This window comes from Antechinus flavipes, chromosome 6 (genome assembly GCF_016432865.1).
Source record: "Antechinus flavipes isolate AdamAnt ecotype Samford, QLD, Australia chromosome 6, AdamAnt_v2, whole genome shotgun sequence".
NCBI classification, from domain to species: domain Eukaryota; kingdom Metazoa; phylum Chordata; class Mammalia; order Dasyuromorphia; family Dasyuridae; genus Antechinus; species Antechinus flavipes.
In genome coordinates, this window is record NC_067403.1 from 167,575,064 (window position 1) to 167,603,062 (window position 27,999).

The 27,999-nt window shown below is 34.2% G+C and overlaps 1 protein-coding gene across 1 annotated transcript in view; it reads right to left on the bottom strand.

Annotated features, from left to right (window-relative positions):
* Positions 1-912: 912 nt before the first annotated feature.
* Positions 913-27,999, bottom strand: part of EREG (epiregulin) — a 32,649-nt gene continuing 5,562 nt past the window's right edge. The window contains exons 2-5 of the mRNA XM_051964859.1: positions 15,384-15,470; positions 8,643-8,766; positions 7,104-7,253; positions 913-5,320 (exon numbers count right to left, since the gene is read on the bottom strand). Of these exons, the coding sequence (XP_051820819.1) occupies positions 5,230-5,320; positions 7,104-7,253; positions 8,643-8,766; positions 15,384-15,470 (452 nt within the window). The 3' untranslated portion in view covers positions 913-5,229. The remainder of the gene's footprint in view (positions 5,321-7,103; positions 7,254-8,642; positions 8,767-15,383; positions 15,471-27,999) is intronic.

Sequence of the window (27,999 nt, forward strand, 5' to 3'; positions counted from 1 at the left end):
TTCTACTTCCTTCTAATTCAACAACCAATCAACAAAACAACAATCAATACTTTCTTTTTTGTGAGAATCAGAACCAGGATAGATGTTCCCCTTTATAATTTCTTCTTAAAGTGTGAAATTTTCAAAGCTATTCAAATTATTATTGTCTATCTTGTTTTTGGCCTCTTCAGAGAGAAGCAATATATATGGCAGATATACAAGTAATTTAAATTACTTAAATTAAAAAACCAGCTCTATCTCATACTTTCATCACAGACTTGGGACTTTTTTCCTGAAACATTTCTACTTTCAGTCTTAATTGTCCTAACCTTTTATGATCTTACTTCTATTGCTGACCAGGTTAATTTTATTTTTTTAATTTTCTATCTTTCTTTGTTTCAGGTTAATTTTAATGCCTATTTTCTCCATCCAGCTTTTCCCCTTCAAGTTCATGGATTTCCTCACTTGGGGATATCTCCTTAATATACAATTCTAACTAATCCATCTTCCCTCAAATTAATTTCTCTTGATTTTACTCTCACTCTACAATACTCAAATATTCCTTTGAGCTCTCTTCCCTCTTTTTCATCTATTTCTCCCCCTCCCCCACTCTATAAATGGGTCTTGTGCCATCCTAGACTCACCTGGGTATAAAAATCTTAAATTACCATGTCCAATAACTCACTGTCAAAGGGATATCTGTTTGCTTTTTTGTCATTCGGGTTTTTACACTTTACATTTTTTTTTTCCAATTTACAGTTGGAGGCCACTGCAATAACTGATCTTCCTTGTAACTGTCTTTTACTGGTGTTCTCAACCCAAATACCAAAGGATCTATTAATATCAATGGGAAAATGCATTCGATGTTCAAAACAAACAATTTATAAACACAAAGAATAAAATGATATTTAGAAAAAACACCATAAATCAATATTATTTTTATGTAATATGTTTAATTTTTTTCTTCCAATAGATTTGTTTAAGATGTGCAGTTGTTTGTAGTCATTCTCCTTCGATACGTTAAGGTACATTACTATCAAAGTTGATACTGCACATAAACAACAAATTGATACAATTCAGTAGGCTCTTACTGTTCAGACAATCATAAGCAACAAATTGCATACAATACAATTTATGTTTAATAAGATTTTCAATATAAACTGAATTTTAGAATGTTTTACAGAAGTAAAAACACAATTATATCGTTTGAAGGCAAGTGAGAAAAATACACCATCTTATATACAAAATATAACATTTGAAAGTCAGATACTACTCATGGATTCTTTTGGGGAGAAGAAGTGAAAATATTAAAACATATTGTGAAGACATAGTGACTTATCCTCTTATTTTCTCCCCAAATCTCAATGAAATTGGGAAAATACAGTAAATGTTTAGGCCAAGATTTTGGTACTCTAAAACTAATTAACAAAATGGATCTTAAAATAATAATGAAAAGGTGGGTCAGATTTCGACATCCCTTCCATAGTAAATAGCATTTTTTTGAACTAAAGAGAAATGAGATATAGATACTGTAATCACTGAAGAAAGTATAACAGTTTCATAAAACAAACAGCTGGAATTTAGTTAATTATAATTCTTACAACCAAAAAAGGTGCCATTTGGAAGATGACATGAGATTTTAGAGTACTCATTAATATTTTATGTCCAAAGAGTGAAACTACTTAAGCAAATAGGAATAGATTGTATTAAATTAGGAAATGGTGAAGATTAAATGTTTAGTTATAAGTTTTCAGAACTTTTAATTCAACTACAAATCTTGATTATTTTAGGAATTTTTTTTTCTTTTAGTATTAGAGTGTACAGTGGATTATGTTGCAGCTTTCTAGGAAATCATGAGTTTAGTATGAAGGTTTACAAGCTTGTCCTCATTCATATCCATATCTTCCATACACATAGCCCCTTTTAAAGTTATATCTTTGACACAGATATTTTCTTAAATTATAGAAAAAAATGATAAGTAAAAACATTCATAGGGAATAATGTAACTATTTGAAGGTATATAGAAGGTATTTTATGGACATCTTGCACGTGGGATACTTTGAAACTATATGAAGAATGTGAAAATGGAACTTCCCAATGTGGCTACTAAGTAATAAGTGACTTTTATTTGAAAATAAAATCCTTAGCCATGTTGATTTACTTTCTTTTCTAATACCACTTTCAATTTGTATTTTTTCTTTAATATGTTTTTTTTTTTTATTTTTGGAGGTGAGTTGTTTAACTGTATTGTAAAGCTGGAGTAGAGGGTGGGATAAGGATGGAGTGGGAATTATTAGAATCAGAACCCAGATCAAGCACTACTGATTTTTTGCTTTATTCTGAATTGATTTTCCTATACTGAATTCAATAGAGGTCATGTCTGTAAGTTAAATGAATGGATTGCCATTGAGCAATTATTTCAATGAAACAATAGATAGAATTGCCAAGGCATAAAAATAGGTGAAAGCAAATTGACCCTGACTGAAAACATGGTGCTCGGTGTTTATATAGGTGATGTTCAAATCTGTGGAATGAATGAAATGTTTAAAGTATTTGAAGCACTTGATTTAATTTGTGCAACCAAATACAGTTATGACATTTGGCATGTCACTAATTCTTATTATCCTAACTTTAATTTTACCTTTATATCTTTTAGATATATGTTTAAAAAATAGTAACTTACTCAAAACCCAAATCATGATGCATACATAAGTCAACAAGAAAAAAACCCCACTAAATCCAAGGTATAGCTGTGTGCTTAATTTTTTTTTTTAACACCATGGTCCAATGGCTTATACCTTATAGCTATCAAAGGTAGAAGTTTTGAAGCTCTTGGACCTAATGATTCGTGTTGCTACCCTGTGGTCTGGAGGTCTATGCCTCTGAACACAAGGCAAATAAAAATTTAGAGAAAAAAGAAGGGAACTCACTTGACACATAGTTCTGAGGGGCCCTCTCCTTACTTTTAATAATTTTTGACATTTTAAGATTTGTTGAATGAATTGGGCTGCTAAAAGCTATTCTAGGAACTGACTTGCAGTCCCTATAAATTATTAGTCTAGATCCAATGGAAGAATGTTAGCTATTATTTTACATATATCCCTTTGTGAAGAGCAGCCTTCATAGCAATATATCATAAAAACTCATGACTTACAAACTCTAAGACTGTGAAATTGCCTTAAACAATGTTGATCAGACAGATAAACCACTGGGGAAAAGGGGACAATTTGGTGATGTGTTTGCCTTATTTGGCTAATGGTTGTACATGTATCAAATTTTTAAATTGGGAAAATGCCACTTATCATCAAGGGCTTATTTATAATACTCATCTGCCACTAGCACATTGGGGAGACCTTCTGTGGCAGACTTAAGGAAGAAGGGACAAGAGTTGCATAGGATAGAGTATGGTTTGCATTTCTGGTGGACATTTGCAAGAGAATATCATCCTAGCTCCATTAGCATTTTGGAGTATTAAACCTTGAAGAATCTCATCATGCTGCACATAGAAATAGGGTAGCATTCATTTTGTAAATAAGAAAGCCAAAGGTATGTAATACATTCAGTGATTTAATATCTCATGTTAACTCTAGTTCACTGCTGGTAGAAAATAATTTCAGACTGACTTTTGCATTGCATTGCTTTTCTATTTATTACAAAACCAACAATTGAACACTATTACACTTTGAAATATTAAATTAGATCTTCAAAATTTTTCTGTGTGTGCCTGTGTATTTGTGCATTCATTCATGCACACTCTATTCATCTACTCACATATCATGTAGGATCTAGTTCTTATCCTACTTAAATGAAGTTTTTGTGAAAATAAACATTGGAGAAAGGGGAATGGAATATATTCTCTTGTTAAGGGATTTCCCCCCTGATAATTCAACAACAACAGCAATATAACAACAACCAAAATATATTGATGAGCATCTATAGACTCTAGTAAATATAATACTACTCAAATAGGACCCTTACTGAAATCCTACTCCAATTTTTCATTGGAATGGAGGGTCAACCTGGGGTCTTATAGACTACAGAAGAGTATCTGTAACCAGGCTAGAAAGACTTCTGAATATGAGTCTAGCTGTAACACAAGTTTGGTGCAAATTTACTAAGTGTCTATTGATTGATAAATGAGCTATCTAGTCAAGTTCCAAGACATTCACTACCCAAAGGCTGACAATGGGTGCCCCATATAAAGAATTAATTTAGTCATAGTAACTGATGATAACTGACTGTGAAAGTGTAGAATATGTTGTCTGTTGATGGAGAAATTCACAGTGAGGAAATCCCAAACCTTTTGAAATATCCAAACATATAATGAAGAAAACTGATAAGATTCTAAGTTGCTTCTAGATACAAAGGATAATCAAAAATTAAAATTTAGCAAAGCATCTTTAAAATCTTCATTGGTGAGAATACATCTAGGCCTCTGATTAATGTTAATAATGAATTTCCTGAAATTGTTGCATTATTCAATTTTGCATTGCAAGAAGATGAAGCAATTACCAGATTTTACATAATTATAACTTTGGTAAGGAATTTGAATCCCAGGATTTGCTATTCACACTAATCGAGACCTAGTTGCATATTTGATTTTTGAATTTCTACAGTTAAGTCCTAAAATGGAATACTGAGCACAGTTGCTTGTAGTAAACAAATATTCATTGTTACTAGAAAATGGTTGGGAAAAAATGTTTTCCCCCCAGATCATTCCCATTGTCCATATTTTCCATTTTTTAATGTTTTGCTTGCCACAGGACTCCAAGGCGAATTATATCTTCATCTTCCAATGCCATTCCTTTGATGTCAGTTTTCAGTGAACCATGCTTTCCAACAAATTATTATGTAAGAAATGCATTTGCTGTCTTTTGTCATTATTCACTTGAGTATCCCGGACACATTACAGAAGATGGCTTTGGAATAGATTCCTATACAAGCTTGCAAGCTTTGTGGCTTTCAATAAAGCACTAGCCCAGGAGTTTGTATTTCTTATAAAAAACTGATTTTATGTATAAAATACTACATGCACTTTATACACTAGTAAACATTCCATCATACAAAAATAATAAAATAAAAAAATAAAAATAAAATCTCCGTGGACTTCTTTTAAAAGAAAAAAAAATATATGGTTTGACCCTTTTTTGTTTTTAACATAAATATTATTAATAATTATTAATAAAACAAAACTATTAACACTAAGAGGTTGCCATTAGGCAAGTAGTAAGGATGTGCCATTTGCTTCTTTCAGACTTGTAGAAATATTGAGTTCTTTTCATCATTCAAAGTCACTCTTTCATATTCCTTCTTTGATTCTTTGCTTTTTCTGTTTTTGTACCTGGGAACATGCAAAATGGAAAAAGAAAACTATTAATACTTCAGTCAGCACAGGTTAGAACAAAGTAAATTTTCCATATTTAGCAAAAAACAATTATGTGGATTCAAAAGCTGCATAGACCCCCATCTCATATAATTAGTGCTACCAAACATCTATTGCAGACTTTATAAAGATGATCTTGACCAAGTTCGAGTTCAAGTTCAGTGCAAGATAAATAGCTAGAGCTTGACTGATGATTATCATCAGTCATGGGTACAGGATAACCTTTTTTTTTTTTAAATTGTTGATGCTGTTGACTTTATATGACCAAAACCAGAACTATACCATTGAATAACACAGAGAAATGCCCATCAGACCTTATCTCAAGAATCCAAAGCTTCATAGGACATATGGCATGATTTTTTAAAAATGACAAACCACATTTAACCCATGGGTTTTTACTTCTAGAGTTGCAATGGACCTTAGAAGTCATCTAGTACACTTTCCTCATATTACAGATGAGGAAATTGAGGCAACATAGATTAAGTGATTTGCCCAAGGATATATAGACAGTGAATAGTGGAGTTTGCCTCCAAAGTTCTGGGCATTTTCCCCATTATCCTTTGGCTGCCCTTATTTCTTCAATTCAGTTGCCAGCACTTTCAATTACTACCAATATTATTTTTTCTCATTAGTTATATAATGATATACTTTTTGGAAGCAAGTATTTGTACCAAGTAATGTCATTAATCATCAATGAAGGTTAAAATCATTCATTTTATTTATTGGTTTTTCTCTCACACTCATTCTCCTACTTCTTCTATCTAATATATATATATATGTACATGTATATATAGTTTGATATAATTTCTTTTGACATCACTCACCTTTACCAATATATCCCTCCCCTTTCTTATAACAAAAGAGAGAAATAAGAGAAGACAGAGCTCTCAGTTCTATGTTCTCTTGCACAAATACACTTAGAATCTCTTTTCAAAGGACTTTAGGTATGTTTGTACACAGTACTTACTCCCTCCCTACTACTAAATATCACTTTTTTCATCTCAAACACTCATGTCTAATCTCAATAATTTGGATGTTTCATACAGTCACGCTCATAATAACCCATTCATGCTTGCTCCATCTTGTCCATGAAGTCACCTTAATGTACTTGGGACTTTACTCACTATCTCTTGGATTTGCCAGGATTCATAGTCCTGAGCGAGTTACCTGATGTCTCAGTGCTCTAGATGACATGTAAGATTCTAAATTAGATTTGTAGAGAAAGTGCCAACCCTCCTAAGGAGAGGGACTTTCCTCACCTGGGAGTTCCTAATGCCAATAAAATCATAAGCTTGGGACCTAACTCCCTGTTCTTTATAGGTTTCACGACAATCTATGTGAGTCGGATAATTAGAGCTAGCTATCATATAATATTTAGAAGAATAAAAAACATGCTTTTTCAATATTAAATTTGTGCATACTACTATTCCTATTTTATAAATAAGAAACTAAAGGCTCAGAAAAAATTATCAACTTGCTCAAAATCACACAGCAGATAACTTGGAGAACCAAGCTCTGAGCCTACGTCTCTGAACTCAAAATCCTCTCTGCTTTAAATCATTCCCCGTTTAAGAATGAAGAGATTGAGCCTCAGGGATTTTACTCCAATGTTTGTTAAGTCTTGTTAAAAGTTTTGTCTAGATTTTCACCCAAACCGTAACTACTCTTCCTAATTAAAAATAAATAAGTAAACAAACAAACAAAATAAATAAATAGCTAGTGTAATGAAATTGTGTCTTACCATCTAAGGAAGTAATATGTGCCCCCAACAATGATGATCAGAAACAGAATAACAAGCATGACAGTCAATACTACATATTCTTTACTCAAGGGTTGGTGAACAGTTAGCAAAAAATGCTCACATCTGCTGCCTGTGTAGCCTACTTCACACCTAATGAAAAATAGAAAAAATAAACATGATTATATAAGATACATACTATATATATGTATATATATGTACACACACATATATATACATGTATATGCATATGTACACACACACATATATATACACACAAAGACACACATACAAAAGTTATCTTAGAAGGAAAAGAAATCATGGAGGCTTGGAAATGCAGAAGCCACAATCTTGTGATCTTCTAGATATTCCTCACTCCCTTAAAACATAAGCTCCCTGAAGGCAGGGCTTTATTAATTATTATTTTGGGTTGTTCCTTTTGCACTTGAATTTCTATTGCTAGGCAGAGGATAATCGCTTAATTTGTTAAATTAAAAGAACAAACATACAAAATTAAACAATGGAAGAAATAAAATCATTTCTCATGCACATGAATGGCTATAAAAAGAAACCATTATTGTATACCAAAAGCTGAGCGTTACATTTCATACAGCAGTCTTAGGGATAGCTAAGTGACATAGTGGAGTTAGATTCAGGAATATCTGAGTTCATATCTGGTTTCAGGCACTTATTAACTTTGTGATCCTGGGCAGACAAGTTACTTTACTGTTGTCTGCCTCAATTTTCTCACTTGTAAAATAGGGTTAATTACAGCCCTTATTGTTGTTTATAGATTTTTGAGAGGCTCAAATGAGGTATCTGTAAAATACTTTGCAAATTTTAAAGTGCTTTATAAAGGCTGGCTTTTAATAAAAGAACAAATACTATAGAATGTTTAAACCCTCTCAGGTGTTATTTCAATTTCTGAAGTAAATGGTGATTTTATGGAGATAATTGGCTTCTTTCAACAGAGTAATTAACTGAATACTAGAGTAGAGCAACTATGTGGCATAGTGGATAGAATGCCAGTCCTGGAATCAGGAGAACCAGAGTACAAATCCAGCTTCAGGTGCCTACTAGCTATGTGACCCTTGGGCAAGTCAGTTAGCTTTGTTTGACTCAGTTTCTCCATTTGTAAAATGAACCAGAGAAGGAAATGGCAAATTATTTCAATATCACAGTCACAGAGAGTTGAACATGACTGAAATTACTCAACAATTCTAGAATCCTCAACAGCAATTCTAGAAAACATTCCCATTTTCTATTTTTTAATTGACTGAAATTGTAAAAATTAATATAAAATACACACAAAATACACATTCGTTCAATCCAACCCAACAAGCACATATTGTAAGTGCCTACTATGTGCCAGACATTATGAGACATTGGGGAATGTTGAACATGGTAGGGGAGGACTTGGAAAGTCTTAGAAAGATGGCTTTGGCAGATTTGTGAAGAACGAATTGGGAAGAGGAGAGTCCAGAAACAAATAAAACAATTAAAAAGAAATTATCCAAGCAAGAGGCGATGACGGTCACTCACCTACAGACGTGTTGACTCATATCCACTAGGTAGATGCACTGCCCATGAAAACAGAAGCCTTGCATGTCCTCGCCACATTTTGCAATTGCCACTGGACCCACGGGGGGATTATTTTCTATCTGAACTGTGGAAAGAATGGAAAACAGATGGGTTATTTTGCTTCAGTTTTTTTTAAAAACTCTGTAAGTGTTACTACAATGATACATGTCATCAAGCCACTATTACAAGCAGGTGACAGACCTGTTGCACTTTTTGTTTTGTGTAGAAACAGAGAATCTCTGAGGTGCAGGGAGTGATTGAAGTGAGGAAATTGAAGAATTTTAGCTATATCATCCCCAAAAGGGGGACACAGAAAAATATACAAAGCAACCATCCTCTGGGCCAAGAATGTCATAACTGTGGGTTAGGAAAGCACAGTCTTTTAATAGCCAATTAAGGGCTTGTTCAGGGGCCTCCACTGCAATTTGTCTCTGAGCAAAAACCCTCACAGCTACATCCCTTCTTGCCACGTACTGATCCAGCTATTCCTGAAGAGCAGTATTGATGGGGAACAAAAGGGCATCTGACAAGAGAATCTGTTCTTCCTAATCTAATTTTTAGGAAGGTTTTCCTGCTGGTAAGCAGGTCAGCTAGATGGCAGAATGGAAGGCACACTGGGCTTGGAACCATGAAGATTCATCTCAGTGAGTTCAAACACTTACTCATTGTGTGACTCTGGACAAATCACTTAACTCTGCTTGCCTCAGTTTCCTCATTTGTAAAATGAGCTGAAGAAGGCAATGGCAAGCCAGTCTAATATCTTTGTCAAGAAAACCTTAAATGAGGTCACAAAAACTTGCATAGGCTGAAAGAATAGTTTGACTATTTCTGTGCAATGTCCAGCCATTAATCTTATCTTAATAATAGTAGAATTTATATGGCACTTTATATAACTTTTACTCATTGCTCTTAGTTTAAAATGATGAAGATGATGGAATTTATTCTTTATATAACTTTCATCCATTACTCCTAATTTAATAATAATGGTAATAATAAATGGCATTTATAGAACATTTTACAAAACCACTGCTTAATAATAATATTAGAATTTCTGTAGCAATTTATGTAACTTCTGCTTGTTACTGTTAGTGTAATAATAAATAGCATTTACATAACACTTTGTAAAATTTCTATCTGTTACTCTTAGTTTAATAATAATGATGGAAGTTATATGATACGTTATGTCTTGCCTGTTATTCTTAGCTTAATAATAATATTTATTATATTGTCAGTTTAATGAAATGTTATCAATTATATATAATAAATATATAATTTATATTAATTAATATATAAAATATATAATTAAGTACTCTATCAGTTTAAAATTTGCAAAATGCTTAACAAAAATTATTTCATTTATCCTCACAAAAGCACTGGAAGGTAAGTGCTACTTTATCCCCATTTTCCAGATAGGGAAATAGAGGCAAACATTTGTAGGAAGTATCTGAGGTGGGATTTAATGCCAATTTCTTTCTGGTTCCAAACTTTAAAGACACTTGAATGTAACAACCATTTTTCTCTCAAGTTACCAGGCTCTGTCTTTTTAACTTATTCTTTAACTTTATCTTATCCTTACCCTTTGAAGAGGAACAAAACCCGATTGAAATGTGAGTTTTTAGTGTGAATAGATAACATTTGAATTCTTCCAAATATTCATTCCATTATGGAATATGGGAATCTTCTTTCAAGGAAGAAAGATGCTGCCCACATCCCGATAGAGGAGGGTTAGATTCAAAATGCAGAATGAAGCACATGTTTTTGGAAATGGTCAATGTAGAAATTTGTTGTGTTATTAGGATTATTTTTTAGTCTTTAATTTGTCCCAGTAAGAGGGAGAGAAAATAAGTGTTTATTCACTGGACATAAAAATTAGTTTTTAAAAAAAGAATGTAGGAGCAGACGTCTTCCCACAATCTGTAGACATTGCCTTTGGGCTGCCATTCCCCCTGCAGCTCTCCCCATTGTCATCCCCAATGAAGAGATCCTACTAACAGCTCCCAAGTGCTGAGCCCTGGGTGTAGCCTGGTATGAAGCAGAACAGGAAGGACCTGATTCTCCAATGCAGCACCTAGGTAGTTGCAGGCTAGTACTTAGATGCTGCTGCGTAGGGGGAGGGTGGGGGAGAGGAGCTTGAAGACCTTGCAGGGATAGTCCTTTGCCATGGCCATTGATATTTTGAGATATTCCAACAAGATTTACTGAAGCCCACCTGCCCAGTTGACCTTAAAATGTCCATAAGAAAGGTCTGTAGGACTTTTGTCAGGTCCAAGTCAAGGGCCAGAGGGAATTCAAGAATTAGGTGATATAAGGAAACCCCAGTTTTCATTTCCAATTTTGTCTGATAGGAGCCATCTGGCATCTGTTCTGAAAGGAAATGTGGTATGGGGGAATAATGACTTATTTTCTCTACTCTTCCCTTCTTAGGAACTCAATTTCCTCATTTTAAAAACAAGAATAAAAATATTGGAACTAGCCAGTTATGAGGTAAGAAAGGCATTGTTGAGAAGCAATTTAATTTTGTAAATTAAAATTTTTTTTTTTACAAAGTAATATATAAACTTGTAAGGGACCCTCAGAGACAATGATGATGATAAAATGAAAAATAGAATTTATATAAAGCTTTAAGGTTTTCAAAAAACTTTACAAATATTATTTCATTTTGTCCTTACAAGTCAACAACAATTTATTAAATGCCTAGTATATGCCATGGGGCAGCAAATAGTCACAGTAAATAGAGTGCTGTGTCTGGAATAAGGAAGATTCATCTTTGTGAGTGCAAATCTGACACTAGCTGTGTGAGTCTGGGCAAGTTACTTAATCCTGTTTGCCTCAGGTTCCTAATTTGTAAAATGAACTGGAGAAGGAAATGGCAAAACCACTCCAGTATCAATGTCAAGAAAACCCCAAATCGGGTCACAAAAAGTCAGACAGTAGTGGAAAACACTAATCAACAATAAAACAATGTGCCAGGGACTATGCTATGATCTGGTCAGACAAAAAAGATCAGAGAATTGTTTGTGCTCTCAAGGAAGGAGACAAGCTTAATTTATGAAGTCCCTGTTAAGTCCTTTAAAAATATTACTTCATTTAATCCTTATAACTAGTCCAGCAGATAGACGCCATTATTGTCTCTATTTTACAATTGAAGAAACTGGGTCAGACAGAAGTCACACAGGTAGTAAATGTCTGAGGCTGGATTTAAATTCAGGTCTTTCTTATTCCAGGCCCAGCCCTCTACCTACTACTGAGCTACCTGGCTACCTCTTCTTCAAGGAGAACAGTCGAATGAGGGAGATGACCCATAAACAACTACATACAAACAAGATGTAAATAGGATAAATTAGAAATAATAATTGAAGATAATAACCCTGGGAAATAAGTGCTGTTATTATCCTCATTTTACAGATAAGGCAACTGAGTCCCAGAAATGAAAACAGTGTATGTACAGTAGGAAAAACACTGGCTTTCTATTCAGAGGTTCTAATACTCTCTCTTGTGTGACTTTGGTCAAATAACTTAATACCCCCATCTTTGTTTCCTCTATAATTTGAAGGTGTTAGACCAGATGGCCTCTGAGGTCCCTCCCATTCCCATATCCTACACTCCTAGGAAATTAAGTGATGGGCAAGAAGATATGATTACTATTATTCCCACCTACTTTGTGTTAAAAACTTTCTCAACCTCTCTCTTTGACTCTGATCCTTGATCTATAACGTTGGACCCCTTTCCCCTGCTTCAGTTTGACTTCCTAGCTTCCAGACTTCACAAACTTTAAGCTTTTTCTGCTGGCAATTCGGTAACCCCTGTGTCTGTGGGTATCACCTCTTCCCTCATTATCATCTTCATGGCTCATTAATCCTTTTATTTCCTGGCACGTCAGGTTATGACAAGCTTTATGAAACTTAAGAGTCCCAAATGTGGTAAAGGTTGAAAAGAGAAATAGGTTTGAGGAAGGCTAATTACACACACACACACACACACACACACACACACACACACACACACACACATTCCAAGTGCAGATCTTCCCCTGCCCAATTTCAATGATTACTTCTCTCAGGAGAGTATTTGTTAAAAATAGTTCTGTAGCAGAGCTCCAGTATATGACTTTATAGACCTGAGCCCTGTAAGGTACATTTCCTTCCTGAACCCTAGGCAGTGTCCAATTTGTACTTTCTACTTTCTTTTCTATTTTCCCAAATCTTTTCGTCCTCCCCCCACCAAAAAAAAAAAAAACATTTTGTTTGGTGGAAATCCACGTTTGTTTATTTGTTTTTTCTTTTTTTCTTTTCATTAAAATTCTGGTGATATGACCATGTAAATGTCACCTACTTTCTCAGTACTCCCAGTTAGCTTTCTCCAGGACTTAAAGTTTAAAATAAGATGCCTGTGTTAGAACAGGGAGTTTACTTTTCCAGGAATCCTCTACATTTGAAATCATAGGTTCGGTTCTTATCTATTCCTTATACTAGAATTATATTCCTTGACTAGATTTGGGGCAGCTAAGTGGTGCTGGATAGAGCTCCAGTCCTGGAATCAGGAGAATCTGAGTTCAAATGTTATCTCAGACATTTTTGCCCTTCTTTAAAAATGAACTAGAGAAGGAAATGGCAAACCACTCCAGTATCTTTGTCAAGAAACCCCAAATGGGGGCACAAAGAGCTGGACATGACTTAATATAAACAACAACATGAACATATTTAACATCTGTCATAAATTATCGAGTTAGAACTAAAAGGAGCTCAGACCATTATGTCCCATCTCTTTATTTTACAGGGGAGAAAATGGATACCCAGAGAGTTTAAATGATTTGTTCAAGCTCCAAGATTTTTTTTTTATTATAGCTTTTTATTTACAAGATATATGCATAGGTAATTTTTCAGCATTGACAGTTGCAACTTTTCCCCTCCTTGCTCCCATCCCTTCCCCCACATGGCAGATTGACCAATACATGTTAAATATGTTAAAGTATAAGTTAAATGCAATATATGTATACATGTCCAAACAATTCTTTTTTGCTGTATAAAAAGAATCGGAATTTGAAATAGTGTACAATTAGCTTGTGAAGGAAATCAAAAATGCAGGTGGACAAAAATAGAGAGATTAGGAATTCTATGTAGTGGTTCATAATCCTCTCCCAGGGTTCTTTCACTGGGTGTAGCTGGTTCAGTTCATTACTGCTCTGTTGGAACTGATTTGGTTCATCTTATTGTTGAAGCTCCAAGATTTATTAGAAAATGATCAGGGTTTGTTTGAATCCAGGTCCTGTACCTACATCATACATGTCTCTGTCTCAGTCTCTCTCTCTCTTTCTGTTTCTCTGTTTTTGTTTCTCTGTCTATCTCTGTCTCTCTGTCTTTCTCTCTCTCTCTGACACTTCCCTCTCTTTCTTTCTGTCTTTGTTTCTCTCTATGTGGGGATATATGTGTATAAATATATATATATATGTATATATATAATATATATGTGAATATGTGTTGCATAAAATGTACTTATGTAAACCTACATAAAGAGATATTATATATCTAATATTACAAATTTAACATTTTTGAGTTTTTGTTGTTTTTCAATCTGTTTAATTCTAGAGATGAGCATACTTATAAATAGGGCAATTTTTGTTTTTATTGTTATTCAACATTTCTGGTCTTCTCTGACATCTCATGACCCATTTGGGGTTTTATTGGCAAAGTTACTAGAATGGTTTTCCATTTCCTTTTCCAGCTCATTTTATAGATGAGGAAAATGAAGCAAATAGTCTTAAGTGACTTGCTCAGGGTCACACAGCTAGTAAGTGTCTGAGACTAGATTTGACTACATGGAGATGAGTTCCTAATTCTTGATTCCAAGCCCAGGGCTCTCTCCACCTAGCTGCCCCATATAGGTACCTTATTGGTGAAACAGTGAATTGGTCCAGCCATTTTGGAGAGCAATTTGGAATTGGGTTCAGAAATGTAGTATACTATACTTTACTTTGTCAAATGATATTACTTGGTCTATATCCTAAATTGATCAAAGAAACAGAAAGCAGACAGACATTTATAGTGGCTTTTTTGGTAAGAACTAAAATATGAAAACTAAGGGAACAGGTTTCTATCAAAGAATGAACAGAAATGCGATATTATTGTGTCATAAAAAACAGGAGAATTTCAAAGGAAGATGGGAAGTTTTTTTTAAATAAGCAATTCAGACCTAAATGAGCAATTACAGTAACATTGTAAAGAAAAGTAATTATGAAAGCCTTAGAGCTCTGATCAATGCAAAGATAAAAGTCTGGTGGACTGCCGGAGGACTGAAGAGGGAATGTGTCACTTAACCCTTACAGAGAGGTAGTGAACTTAAAATGTAGAGAGATACATATATTATCAGGGATGGGCAATGTGAAAATTTACTTTGCAGAACTATTCGTGCTTATAATGAGAGGATTTTTTTTTGAGGGGGAGAGTTGTTTTGGCTCTATAGGAGAAGAGTAGTGGGATTGAGAGATTATTTATGAATGCATGTAGAAATAATGTTTATTTATTTTAATAAGTGTTTTTTTCAGAATACATGCAAAGATAGTTTTCAACATTCACCCTTGCAAAACCTTGTGTTTTACATTTTTCTCCTTTCTCGTCTCCTCCTCCCTCCCTTTAATAGCAAGTAATCCAATATAGATTAAACATGTGTAATTCTAGAAATTGTATTTTTGAAAGATGACCATACCTAAAGCAGTGCAGTTGTCATTTGATTCGTCTGGCATACACGTTGGAATCACAGTTGTACTATGAGCATTTTGCAAAAGGTATATACCTGTTTCCAAAAAAGAGAAGACAAGAGATTTCAATTAATGTTTCAAGTATAAGAAAAATTTGGATAGTCTTTTAAATAATAACAGTTTTCAAAGAAGCTTTTCAAATTTTTTGGACATATGTATCATCTCAAGATCAATAAAATTAATGAAAATAAGAATTCACTTTTTAGCATAAACTAAAGCAATGCAGTCTTCATTATATTTAGTAGTTGCATATATTCTTTTGTTAATTAACATGTCATAAGTAACTTTTCCAAGAACAGAAAATTAAGTCATACGAGTCAAGTTAAATAAATTAAGAACATAAATTGAAGATTTATGTTACCCATTATAGGTATAGAGATTATAGGGATAGAGGGTAGAATTCTTAAACTGTAAATCAACTCCAGAAACTCGGTTAATTTTACCATAAGATGAATGTCTATGAAAGTTAAATGGTACAGTGAATGAGTAAGAAAGACTCATCTTTGTGAGTTCAGATCTGGTTTCAGACACTTGCTAGTTGTGTGACCTTGGGCAAATCACTTAATTCTGTTTGCCTCAGTTTCTTCATCTATAAAATGAGCTTGAGAAGGAAATGACAGTCCATTATCTTTGCCAAGAAAACCCCAAATGGGGGGTCACAAAGAATCAGGCAAAAATGAAAGCGACTCAACAGCAATAAAATAAATATCTGTCTATTGGAGACATAAAACTAAGATAGGCGTTAAAGAAAGACTAAACTATATAATATTATGTATACTGGGGGAAAGGACTTAGCATTTATTAAGCACCGACTATGGACAAGGATCTGTGCTAAGCAATTAACAAATATTATCTCATTTGAATCTCTCAACATTGCTTCAAGGTAGGTGCTGATATTATCTCCATTTCACAATTGAGGTGATTGTGGCAAATGGAGGTCAAGTGACCTATATGGGGTCACACAACTAGTAACTGTCTGAGGTCGGATTTGAACTCAGATCTTCCACTGACAACTGACATGGAAACTAAACCTTAAAAATTTTTCAATGTTCTTTTTTTTTTAAAGTACATTTCACATTGTTTTACATTTAGATAATTTAAAATTAAAAAACACAAATCCATAAACTTAAAGTGAAATTCAATATATAGATTTTTGTATATAGGAAATGCTTGAATAGATACTTTGGATAGATAAAACTTAGGAATTCTGATACCCAGTTCTAGCTTTCTAATACTATATCTTAATTGTCAGGCAGTCAAGAAGGCAGGTAACTTCCTTTACCTGAATCTCAATTAGAGAAACACATGTAGAAATACAAGGTACAGTTTCCTGAATTCCTTGAATGATTTCTACAAGACATTGTTTAATCCTAGGGTCTTCCAATCAAGGACGTATAAAATCCTACTCAAGGAGATGCCAAAATTCAAGGCCAGGAAAAGAGGCTTGCTGCATATTTACTTAATGGGGGTACAGGTAACATAATAAAACCATTTCTGTTAAAGTGACGACCTATATGTTAACCTCTGGAACTAGTTCCATTTCACAGAAATATCCATCAGATAATGGAGGCAGAGATTGGAAATAGGCAAAGGTATTTTCTTCTCCTATCCTATTTGGAATCACCAAATTGTGTAAAATTGTGATTTTTTTTTAACAGTCATTTTAATGTCTAAGGCTTCAATCTGATCATTTGGAAAATGAGATATTTGATTCAGAAGATCATCTTGTGCCTCTAAATCCTATGAGCTAAACCAAAGATAATATGATCTCAGAAGTTATAACTGGAAGCAGAAAGGTCAGAGATAACCACAAACAAGCAAGACAGGTTAGAAAGCCAACTTTATCTATACAACAGAAGTTCTCGATTTTATATGCAATCCTTTCCTTCTGTTTCTCAATGTATATGGAAGTGCTCATTTTATTTGGTATATATGAAGTTTAGAATTTAAAAAAAATTATAAGTAGGATTTCCTTCTCAAGGAATCTAGCTAGTTTACTTAATGACTCATTAATTAATTTAGAGATCTATTTGTGTGTGTATTTATGCATGCATGTATACATGAATATATATAAGGATGCTTAAGTGTGTTTATTTACAGGCAGGGTGTGCTGAGAGTGCCCTCTACTGTCACACAGTAAAATTAATATGATCTCATTCAAGAGGAAACAATTCTCCAACCCTGCCCACCCAGTATTCTATTTAGCATTTTAAAAATTCATGTCTATGATTGGTGGATGGATATTCTGTCTTCCTAAAATGTCAGGTGGGTATGTTTCTTAAGCTGAATGCTATGCTTTTCACTTACTAAAACTACATGTATCAGGTCCAAGTTCCTGAACCCAGTGTTAGGAACAATAAAACACTGGTTTATCTATTACAGTCCCATGCATTTCTTGGATTCCTACAATTTCAAAGGTAGCAGAAATCATATACGCCATCTATGCCAAAAATTTCATTTTTATAAAGGAAGAAACTGCTGTCCAGAGAATTGAAATATTTCACCCATTAATTTATCTAATTTGTCTAAAATATAAAGCTAATGATATTTAAATGATTAAGATTGTCAATTTGGATTTTACCCTCGAGTAGGCTAATATTTCAATTTTTATTACTTTCTTTGAGGACAAAATATAGACACACACTCTTTATTGCTTATTTTATTTTCATCCAAATGTACTAAGGTGAAGAAGAAAAAAATGACTCTAATCCTCATTGCTGATAGCAAGAGACAATTTAAATTCTCATTTATTTCAATGTTTATTCAATTACCTAATATAATACTCTCATGGATTTGTACCATTCCTGTTAGTTCATATGGTCACATGTATTTAAATTGAATACTTTTCTATATTGTTGTCTGTTTTCATTCAATCTACCCACAACTTATATTACTCTAAAAGAGTCTATTATCAAGTGTTCCCACAAGAAATAACAATTCTGTAACACACACACACACACACACACACACACACACACACACACACACAGTATGTAGACTCTATACTTTATAGGAACCAGATACTAGCCTTTCCGTTGTTAATTTTTCCACTGTCGGAAACTTGGTTCCAGTTCATTCAGGCCACAGGTGAAATATTTGTCTTTGTTAATTAAAGAATGTTCACTTCAGGGTGTGTCAGCCTGAGAACTGGGCTTTCCTTACCTTCGGCCCTCCCTTGGAGCTAGTCCAGTGATCAGGAGAGACTTGCCACTGAATTGCTAGATTAATAATACAGCAAAGATTTCATTTTAAATCTAATTTTAATTCATGTCAAAAGCTCCTCTCGTCATCTGTATTAAGATTGCCGTCTTTCATCGTCATTTCTATTAAGATTGCCGTCATTTCATCGTCTATCATTTAGTTGACTGTAATTATTAGAAAATGGCAACATGAGGATGGAAATTTTAAAAAATACATCTTTGTATATCCTTTAGTATTTAGTATAGAATATGTAAAATCACAGTCTTTGGAGCTAGAAGAAGCATTGGAAATCATCTGGTTTAGTATCCTCATTTTACAGATGAGAAAACTGAGTCCTAGAGAGGTGGAACAAATTTCTGAAGCCACATAGTGACTAAGTAGCTGACCTGGGATTCAAATCTAGGTCTCCTGGAGTTCAAATCCAGCTCATCTTCCATTACATCTCCAAGTAGATGCCTAATAAACATGGAACTGAACCAGTTATATTACATTACAAAGACACCACAATGCCTTAAACTAAAATTCAATCAATTAAGGGTGGTATAAATGCGTTGCCTTTGAATTTCCTGAATAGTTCAGTTCCTTTGGATTATGGGAACAGAAGAACCATTCTATCATTCAATTATTTACATCCTGGTAGAGCTTTCAATCCTTGATTGAAATAGCTTATATTGTGATAGTTCTTCCCTAATTCCCTAATTGTGTATGCAGACTGTGATTCAACACACTGGTCCAGCTTCCACTTTCTTGGGATAGGCTTGACCTGTTTGATAGGGTCCCAGAATCATAGACTGAGGAATATAAGTAATTCTGGAGGCCATTGAGTCCAACCCTACATTTCAATATATAGATGAGGAAACTGAGGCTCTGAGAGATCATGTACTTGTTCCTGGTAACAGAAGTCATATCTAGGACATATAGTGTACCATTGCTGCCTTGTAGGCATAGCTAATAAATAAAAGTATTTATATCTATATGTGTATACATATTTATACCTGTAAAGAAAGAGACAGAAATAAGAGATAGAGAAAGAGGGAGGGAGGGAAGGAGGAAGAGAGAAGAGGAGGAAGAGAAGTAGAGGAGAGACAGAGAGGGGGTTGGGGGAGAGGGAGCAAGAGAGGAAGAAAGAGAGGGAAGGAGAGACAGAGATAAAGATAGAGAAAGAAAGAAGGAAGGAGGGAGAGAGAGGAGGAAGTACAGGAAAGACAGAGAAGGGGTTAGAGGAGAGGGAGTGAAGGAGGAAGAGAGAGGGGGAAGGAGAGACAGAAAGAGAGATATAGAGAGAAAGAGAGGGAAGGAAAGAGGGAGAGAAAGGAGGAGGAGAAAGAGAAGGTAGAGGAAAGATGGGGGGAGGAGCAAGGGAGAAAGGGAGAGAGGGAAGGAGAGACAGGGAGTTAGAAAGACAGAGACAGAGATGGAGAAATAGAGAAAGAGATGGAGAGACAGAGCAAGATAGAAAGAGCCTCTACAACATGAAAAAGAAAACTGCTCGAGATAGTGTAGACTCTTGCCCAAGCAAAGCAAAGTTTCTCTCAAAATCTAGTTCATTGGACATGTCTCTTCTCCTCCACCTACCTCCCACTCACTCTGTTTTTTCATAAAGACGTAATAAATCTGTTGAAATCATGCTTGGGTCCTAAACTTTTCCGGTCTCAAAAATCTGATGGGTACAAAAATCTGAATGGTTCTACATCAGTGAAAACTCAGGTCCAAGAGCAGGAAGTGTGGTGGGTGACTCAGAGTAGACAAGCTACCTCTTCCCTCTGAGTCAGGATCCAACCCACACCCTTTACCCAAGTCTAGGGGCCGTGGTGTGTGGGAGGCGTGAGTGCCATCCTTTGGAATGGGGGCAAAGCCCTATTACTAAACACTGACTTCCCTGGAGCATTCGCTACTTCAGAAGGTCCTAGTCCCATCATTCACAAAAATTCTGGGGGTCGGAAATGCTATTCTTAATTGTATATGACTCTCTTTAACTTTATTCTTAAAAAACACATTATGGAGCACAATTAGTAAAGATAATAATGCTGGAATGACTTAAAGCAGCACAGTTGAAAAATTGTCATTCTCAGGAATAATTGTGGTACGGAAAGGAATGGGTCTTATTTTTCTAATTTTACCTACGTGGATTTCATCAAAAGACAAAACAAAACAAAAACAAAAATTCCCAGTACCAAGGTCCTCCTCTGCTGCCCTTTTCTGCTTTTGAGGCTCTCAAATGTCATGACTGTGCAGTGCAAGCATCTGCAGGTCCTCCCAAATTGGAAAGGTTTCACCTACAGGTTCAGAGATGTATGCATGTCACCTCAAAACCAGCAAGCCCAATTTAGAGAGGTTTGTCATCAGAAGGCCAGTCATTAGATCAATGTATTTTACCCACACCGATTTATGAAGCAACAAAATCACAGAAGAGCTCTGATCTACTTCCATAGAAGGAATACTCACCACAGATTCCAGGAGTCTTCAAGTAGGTAAGAAATATTTGAAACCCAGCCCAACCACACAAAATCCCCAAATCTTTTCTCTTCACACATTTTCTATGAAAATTAATCAACTCCTGACTTATTGCTACTTAACAATATTTCTTCCTTGGCATTTTGGGATTTTAGTATTTGCACAAATCATTGATTTTTTTTTTAACATGAAGGGAATAAGTCTGTCTAAATCCTCAATCTGTTTATGAAATTCCATTTACAAGTATAAGGTCATACTTTGTCTACTAAAACAATGATAATCTCTCTTTAATATTAATATGAATAAGTGCTATTTTCTACTAGCACTTTTCAGTTTGCAACATGTTTATTTTTATAGAAGAATGCAAATGTAAGAGTTTTTGCAAGGCTTTGATTTGGCTATAAATGATTCTTATTCCTACTGTCTGCCAACAAACATATAATTATGTTTCATTAAAAGTTAAATGCAAAAAAACCCTAAGAAATATTTTAAATGAACCTAGATCTTGATAATAATAAGAGGAAATTGCAGATATTTACTTTTAAAAATGAACTCCTGAAATAGTTCTTATGCAAGAAGGCAAGAACTCTCAATATATTGTTCTTTCATTCAGAGGTAGCATAGCATTATTACCCTGAAGAGGCCCATGGAGACATTTTGCTTTATTACTGTACCTTACTAGTAATTTACAACTACTTCTCAGTATATTAAAACCTTGTTACAGTTTTATTTTCATAGTTTAATGCAGTGTTGGGCACACACATTCAAACAAAACACCAGAACATTTTTAAAGGTGAAGCTATATTGTAGTAGCCATGAATTCGTGGAAATATTATAATAATTCATTGAGGGAAGAACAACCTTGTTGTATAAAATGTATGGTTTTAATACACATTTAATTGTTTTTGCTGCTGTTTTTGTTGAGTCATTTCATTTGGAGTTTGCTTGGCAGAGATACTGGAATGGTTTGCCATTTCCTTCTCCAGCTCATTTTACAGATGAGAAAATTGAGGCAATCAGGGCAAAGTGACTTGAGTTCAAAGTGTCAGAAGCTGGATTTGAACTCATAAAGATGAGTCTTCCTGATTCCAAACTCAGTATTCTACCAACTTTGCCATCTAGTTGCCCTAATTAGGTTTTTTTTTTTTTAGTTGCTGAATTCTATGAATTTTTCCTTAATTTTTTCCCTCTTTCATCAAACTCTTCTTAAATGCTTTTTAGGTTCAAGCTTAAAAATAGCATGGCATAGTGAATAGGAAGACAGCTTTGGAGCAGGTAGAAAAGAGGTTCCAATCCCACCTTTGACACATGCTGGTTGTGTGATGGGTCTAGTCTCAATCCCTCAAAGTCCCCAGACAACTAATTAAAATGACAAATTATGGAACAATGGCTGATCGACATTGTTAAAGGAATTTTTTTCACTGAGAGCTGTCTGTACTGATAAAAATCATTTCCCTCTCTTTCCACAAATCCCAAGACCCAAAAAGTAAAAACAAAAAAAGAAAAGAAAAAGACCAAGGGAAAAGCAATTCCTATCCTCACTGAATGTTATATGGTATAAGATGATAGAGGACTAGACTTGGATCAGGAAAACTGGGGTTCCAACTCTGCTTTTGATACATTAGCTTCATGATCAAGGGCAAATCTCTTAATATCACTTAGCCTTGACTTCATCATCTATAAAACAAATTTGATGCTTGTTGTTATGAGTTGCAAATGTGGTAAAGTGTGTAAAATACCTTGCAAATGCTAAAGTACTAGAGAAATTTCAAGTTTTATTGCATTCTACAATATAAAAGTGCATGGAGATTTTGGGGACAGAAAATATATATATTTGCACACACGCATATATGTATTTATATGTATATATATGTGTATATATGTGTATATATATAATATTTTGAGAGGAATAGGGACTAGATTTCTAATTTCATTGAAAGAGGAATTTTCTCTAGCTATTTCAATGGAGACAGAAATCCAGATAGAGGAAATTCCTCTATCAATGAAGAATGAGGAAACTTCCTCCATCAGTCCAGAATGATGTCTTCTCTGTAATTTAGTCTTTTGCCTGGGGCACTGAAAAAGTTCAGTGGGATGCCTGTGGTTATCCAACTTGCATGGATCATAGCTTCCTGCCTCCAGATCTACTGCTGGTGAACATAATTCTAATACTTATTAGAATAGCTCTTTAAGATTTGCAAAGATGGGGGCAGCTAGATGGTACACTGGTCTCAAGTCAGGAGGACCTGAGTTCAAATCCCACTTCAGACACTTAACACTTTCTAGCTGTGTTAATTATCCTAAGCAGATCTCTTAAGCCCAATTGGCTCTAGAAAGATTTGCTAAGATAACATTTATAGGTATTATCTCATTTGGTCCTCACAATAATACTAGAAAACAAGCACTTTTATTGTTTCCATTTTACTGATGAAGAACCTGAAATTCGTCCTGGGTGAAAGCTAGTAACCGAGTCAGGTTTTGAACTAAAATCTTCTTGACTCTTTCTCCAAAGCGCTATACACTGTGGTATGTCATATTCCTGCTTTAAGACTATTTAAGACTTTAAGACTAAGACTATTTAGGATATTGAATGTGGACAACAGTTTGGAGATGGTAGAAATTAGGTATAAGAGAGAAAGAGGAAGCTATTGGAGCAATCCATGTGAGATGTAAGAAGCGCTTGAACTAGAACAATGGCCATATGGATAATGGGAAGGCGACAGATGATAAAGAAGTCACAGAAAAAGACTAGAAAATATTGGTAAGGTGGGATTTCAGTTGAAATGAGAAGGAAGGCAGGAAATCCAGGGAAAAAAGAGAAAAAAAATTCTCAACATGCAGACAAGAGAGTGAAAATACATGTGGTCAGGAAATGGAGTGTCTTGATTGGAGGAAGAACAAGGAGGCTAGAGTCACTGGGTCACAGAACATGTGGAGATGAGTAAGATCTAAGAAGACTGGAAAGGTAGAAGGTGACCAAGAAAAGTGATTGATGAATCTTGGATTGCTATGTTAGGTGACTGAAAGAATAGTGGTGCTCTCAACAAAAAATGGGGAAGTTAGAAAGAGTTCAGGTTCAAAGATGAAGAAAATGAATTGGTTGTGTAGACCTGAGATGCCTATGGAATATTCAGGTGGAACTTTCCAATAGGCAGCTGGTGATGCAAGAAAGCAGCTCAGGAGAGAGAGCCAAATTTAACTCTACTTCCTATATATCCTTAATAAATACAAGATATCACCAAGGGATATGTGTATAACTTCATCTACTTATATATTAATTAGATGTTATGTAAAATAATTTTTAAAAGATGGATTATGGCATAAGGATAGATTGTTTTAATCTTATCCTCCTACTAGACTACAAGCTTCCTGAGGGCAAAGACTATGTCTTATTTAAACTTTTTTGCTCCCCTCATAACACTTGGAGATAGAAAACATGGTTTAAAATCATCCGCTGAGTCAAGTCAATGTCATTTAAATTCTATGTTTTGGATAATTCATCAGTTTTGTTTTGTTGCCTTTCTGCATGTTGCTTTTCTCCCGGTTTTCCCACACTGGCTTCCATTGTACCTTCTGAACACATTAGCCCCATCCTCACCTCCAACTTCCTCACAGCTCTTCTGACCAACTGGCCTCCTTCCTTCTCCTACTATATATCACATTCCTTCTCCTGAATGGGTTTGGATATGATGTATTCCATTGTAGAAATGATCAGTTCTCTAAAATTCTCCTTTTTAGCTTTTCCTTGAAGACTCAGCTTAAATGACATCATTTATTCCCATTTTCCAATTTCCCCCATTATTAAGCCCTCTCCTCTCCAAAACTGAGAAGTAGCAGATGAAAGAGAATCCTAGTTCAGTTTATGGCATCCAAATTGGAATTGCTGAATTCCACCTTCCATCCATCCCACAATATCAGAGCTTCTGACAAGAATGAAGCTGAAAGAGGAGAGTGGGAGAGAGAGAGTCAAATAGTTTTGAAGATAAAGCCAGCTAATCAAAGGAATTTACTCCCATTCGTGTGGCAGGGGACAATGAACTTCCAATTTATTCATTGCAGACCTGCTCCAAAGTCTGAATCATACTTAATATCCTTTAATCTATGTGAGCCTTGTTTCCCCCATAATAAAATTTAAGTTTCTCCAGGGTTGGCACTTTCATTTTTGTCTATGTACCCTCTGTGATGGTCATGTGGGAGATGTTTAATAAAGCTCCTAAGATATACATGGGTTGATATCTGCACTTGGGGAAGAAATTTCTGTACTCTGAATTTCCCATAATGGTAAAATCAGAGATCCTTCCTGAAGTGACATTAACACTAACTCCATTTCTCAATACAGTTACCTTCCTAAAGACACCACATCTATCTACTTTTTTCCTATCTACACCATTGTGACTAAGTCTTTGTCATATTTGTGAGGATCCCATTTCTCTTTTCCCCAGTCCATAATTGCCAAATTGTTGTTTCTAAAGTACAGAGCTGAAAAATAGATTTGTGATGGAGAGTGCTGTCCACATTCATAGAGAGAGCTATGGAGAATAAAAGTGGACCAAACACTGTATTTTCACCTTTTTGTTGTTGTTTGTTTGCTTATATTTATTTTTTCTTTTCTTGTTTCTTTTCCTTTTGATCTGATTTTTGTGTGTGCAGCATATCGAATATAGAGACAATCTTGCTTTCCAAAAGATACTTGCTAAAGTAAAACTTTTAAAAATAATAGAGAGATTTAGAAAGTGTTAATTAGAATTTCGTGGCATACAGGTTTCCCCCCATCTGAAAAAGAATTTATAAATCTCTACTCAAATGTTATTTCATACTATAAAACAATTCATTAATGTCACTGATAGTATTCTGAAAATTTATAAATGATAATCAGAGACCTACCATGAAATTTCCTTTTGGAAATTTGTTCTTATTTGTGATTCTAAGAAATTACTTCCTAATTAATCAATTTTATAGAAAATTGCTTTTTTCTGAGTAAGTTGTGTTTATTTCAAATCATTTCTTTTAGTAATATGCTAAATAATGTCATATTACCTCATCAATGTCTCACCAATATTAAAACTGTTTGACACCACTTAGGAAAGAGATACCTGCAGTTGTTCATGTTTTAATGTAAAATCATCTTAAGTAAGAAAATATTATTATACACCTAATGCATTCTAAGCATTTCACTATACACTGAGAAAAAAAAGAAAAAAGTTTATGCTAGATACAAAATTGAGAAAAGAAGGAGTCCTGGTTCACTTGGAAGTGAGGGTAAAATATATATACAAATTATTATAATGCATGATAAATTCACGAGATATCACAGAGATCCGTTGGATATAAATTGAATTAAGAAGAAGCTAAAACATTTTAAAGTTTCAAATGGTATTTAAATTAAGAAAATATTTGAAAATGGAATTTTATGAACTATACCTAGTTAAGAATAATATGTATGTATATGCTTAGACATGGATATATATGCATATATACAATATATATACTATGAAATGTATCTAATATATGAGAAAGAGTATGCAGTATATGTTTTATAATTATATGTACATTCTATACACATATATGCTTTTTTTAGGCAATATTCGCTGTTGCAGTCTTACACTTACAAAATAATTTAAATTTCTCATATTAGTCTTTTGGTCATTATATTCCTTCCCCCCACCTCTGAAATTACATTTTGGAATAGAATTTCCTTTGTCTTCCATTAGAATGTCCTGATTAGAAATTAGATTTACATCAATCAGATTATAAATACATTTACATTATATGTAAATATATGTAAAAATAAATTCCAAATTATTGTGATCAATGGGTACAGAAACATCTTTTTTCATATAGGATCCCTTAAATGGGATTTCTAGATGAACATTTATATAACTACAAATGACCATTAAAGAAGAAAGAGAAGTTCCTAATACAAAACAGGATTAAAAAACATTCGTTTTTTGGGAGGACAGATGATACAAGTGAGCAGTGCTGGACTCAAAGTCAAAAAGACCTAAATTTAAATCCTGCCTAAGAAATTTAATAACTGTTGTGAGCCTGAGCAAGTCACTTAACTGAATAGTATAAAAAATTTATTTTGAAAAGAAAGACATATTTAGCTTTTTGGTGTTACTTGTTTGTAAAATGGGAATCACTTCTTAAGACTGTTGTTAGAATCAAATGAGACAATATTATGGAAAGCTTTGAAAACTTTAAAGCATCATATGCATATTAGCTAGTATTACTATGTTTTCATTGAAAATATTTTTCTCTTAAAAATACATTTCAACAAAGTATGACAATATGTAACATAAAGAAAAAAATTGCAAGGTTTTTGTTGCTTAATATTGAGTGAAATCATAGCCCAGGATCATCTTGAACCAGGACAACTCTACTCTACAATGGTTCTTTTTTTCATAAATGGATTAGATTCCTGGAACATAACTACCTTCTTAATGTTAATTTGACATTAGAACCAACCAAAGGTTCAGGTAGGTCTGTTGGAAATGTTTTAAGTTGCAACCACACCCTCTGACTCTGGACATAATTCCAGGTAAACTGAGGGTGACAGATGAGTACTTCTTAGAAATAGCTTAATTCTTTGGAGAATTTTCTTTTGGAAGTTTGTAAATATACTCCCAATGTTTGATTGTCATTCTTCTGAACTGAAACTCTGCTCTAGTCATGCTGAAAATTAAGATAACAAATACTGAAACTTCTTAATTTTAAGAAGACTTTTTTTTCTGATTGATTCTCAAATGGAATACATCTTTTTGTTTTTAAGAACTCATGGAAAAACTCTTTTAGTTTGGACTGTGTTTATTATCTTTATGGCATCAATAAGAATTGAGAAGGATTTTCCTTCAGATCTATGAGACTATCCTCCAAGAACCATTGGCTCAAACACAGATGATTCAGCCA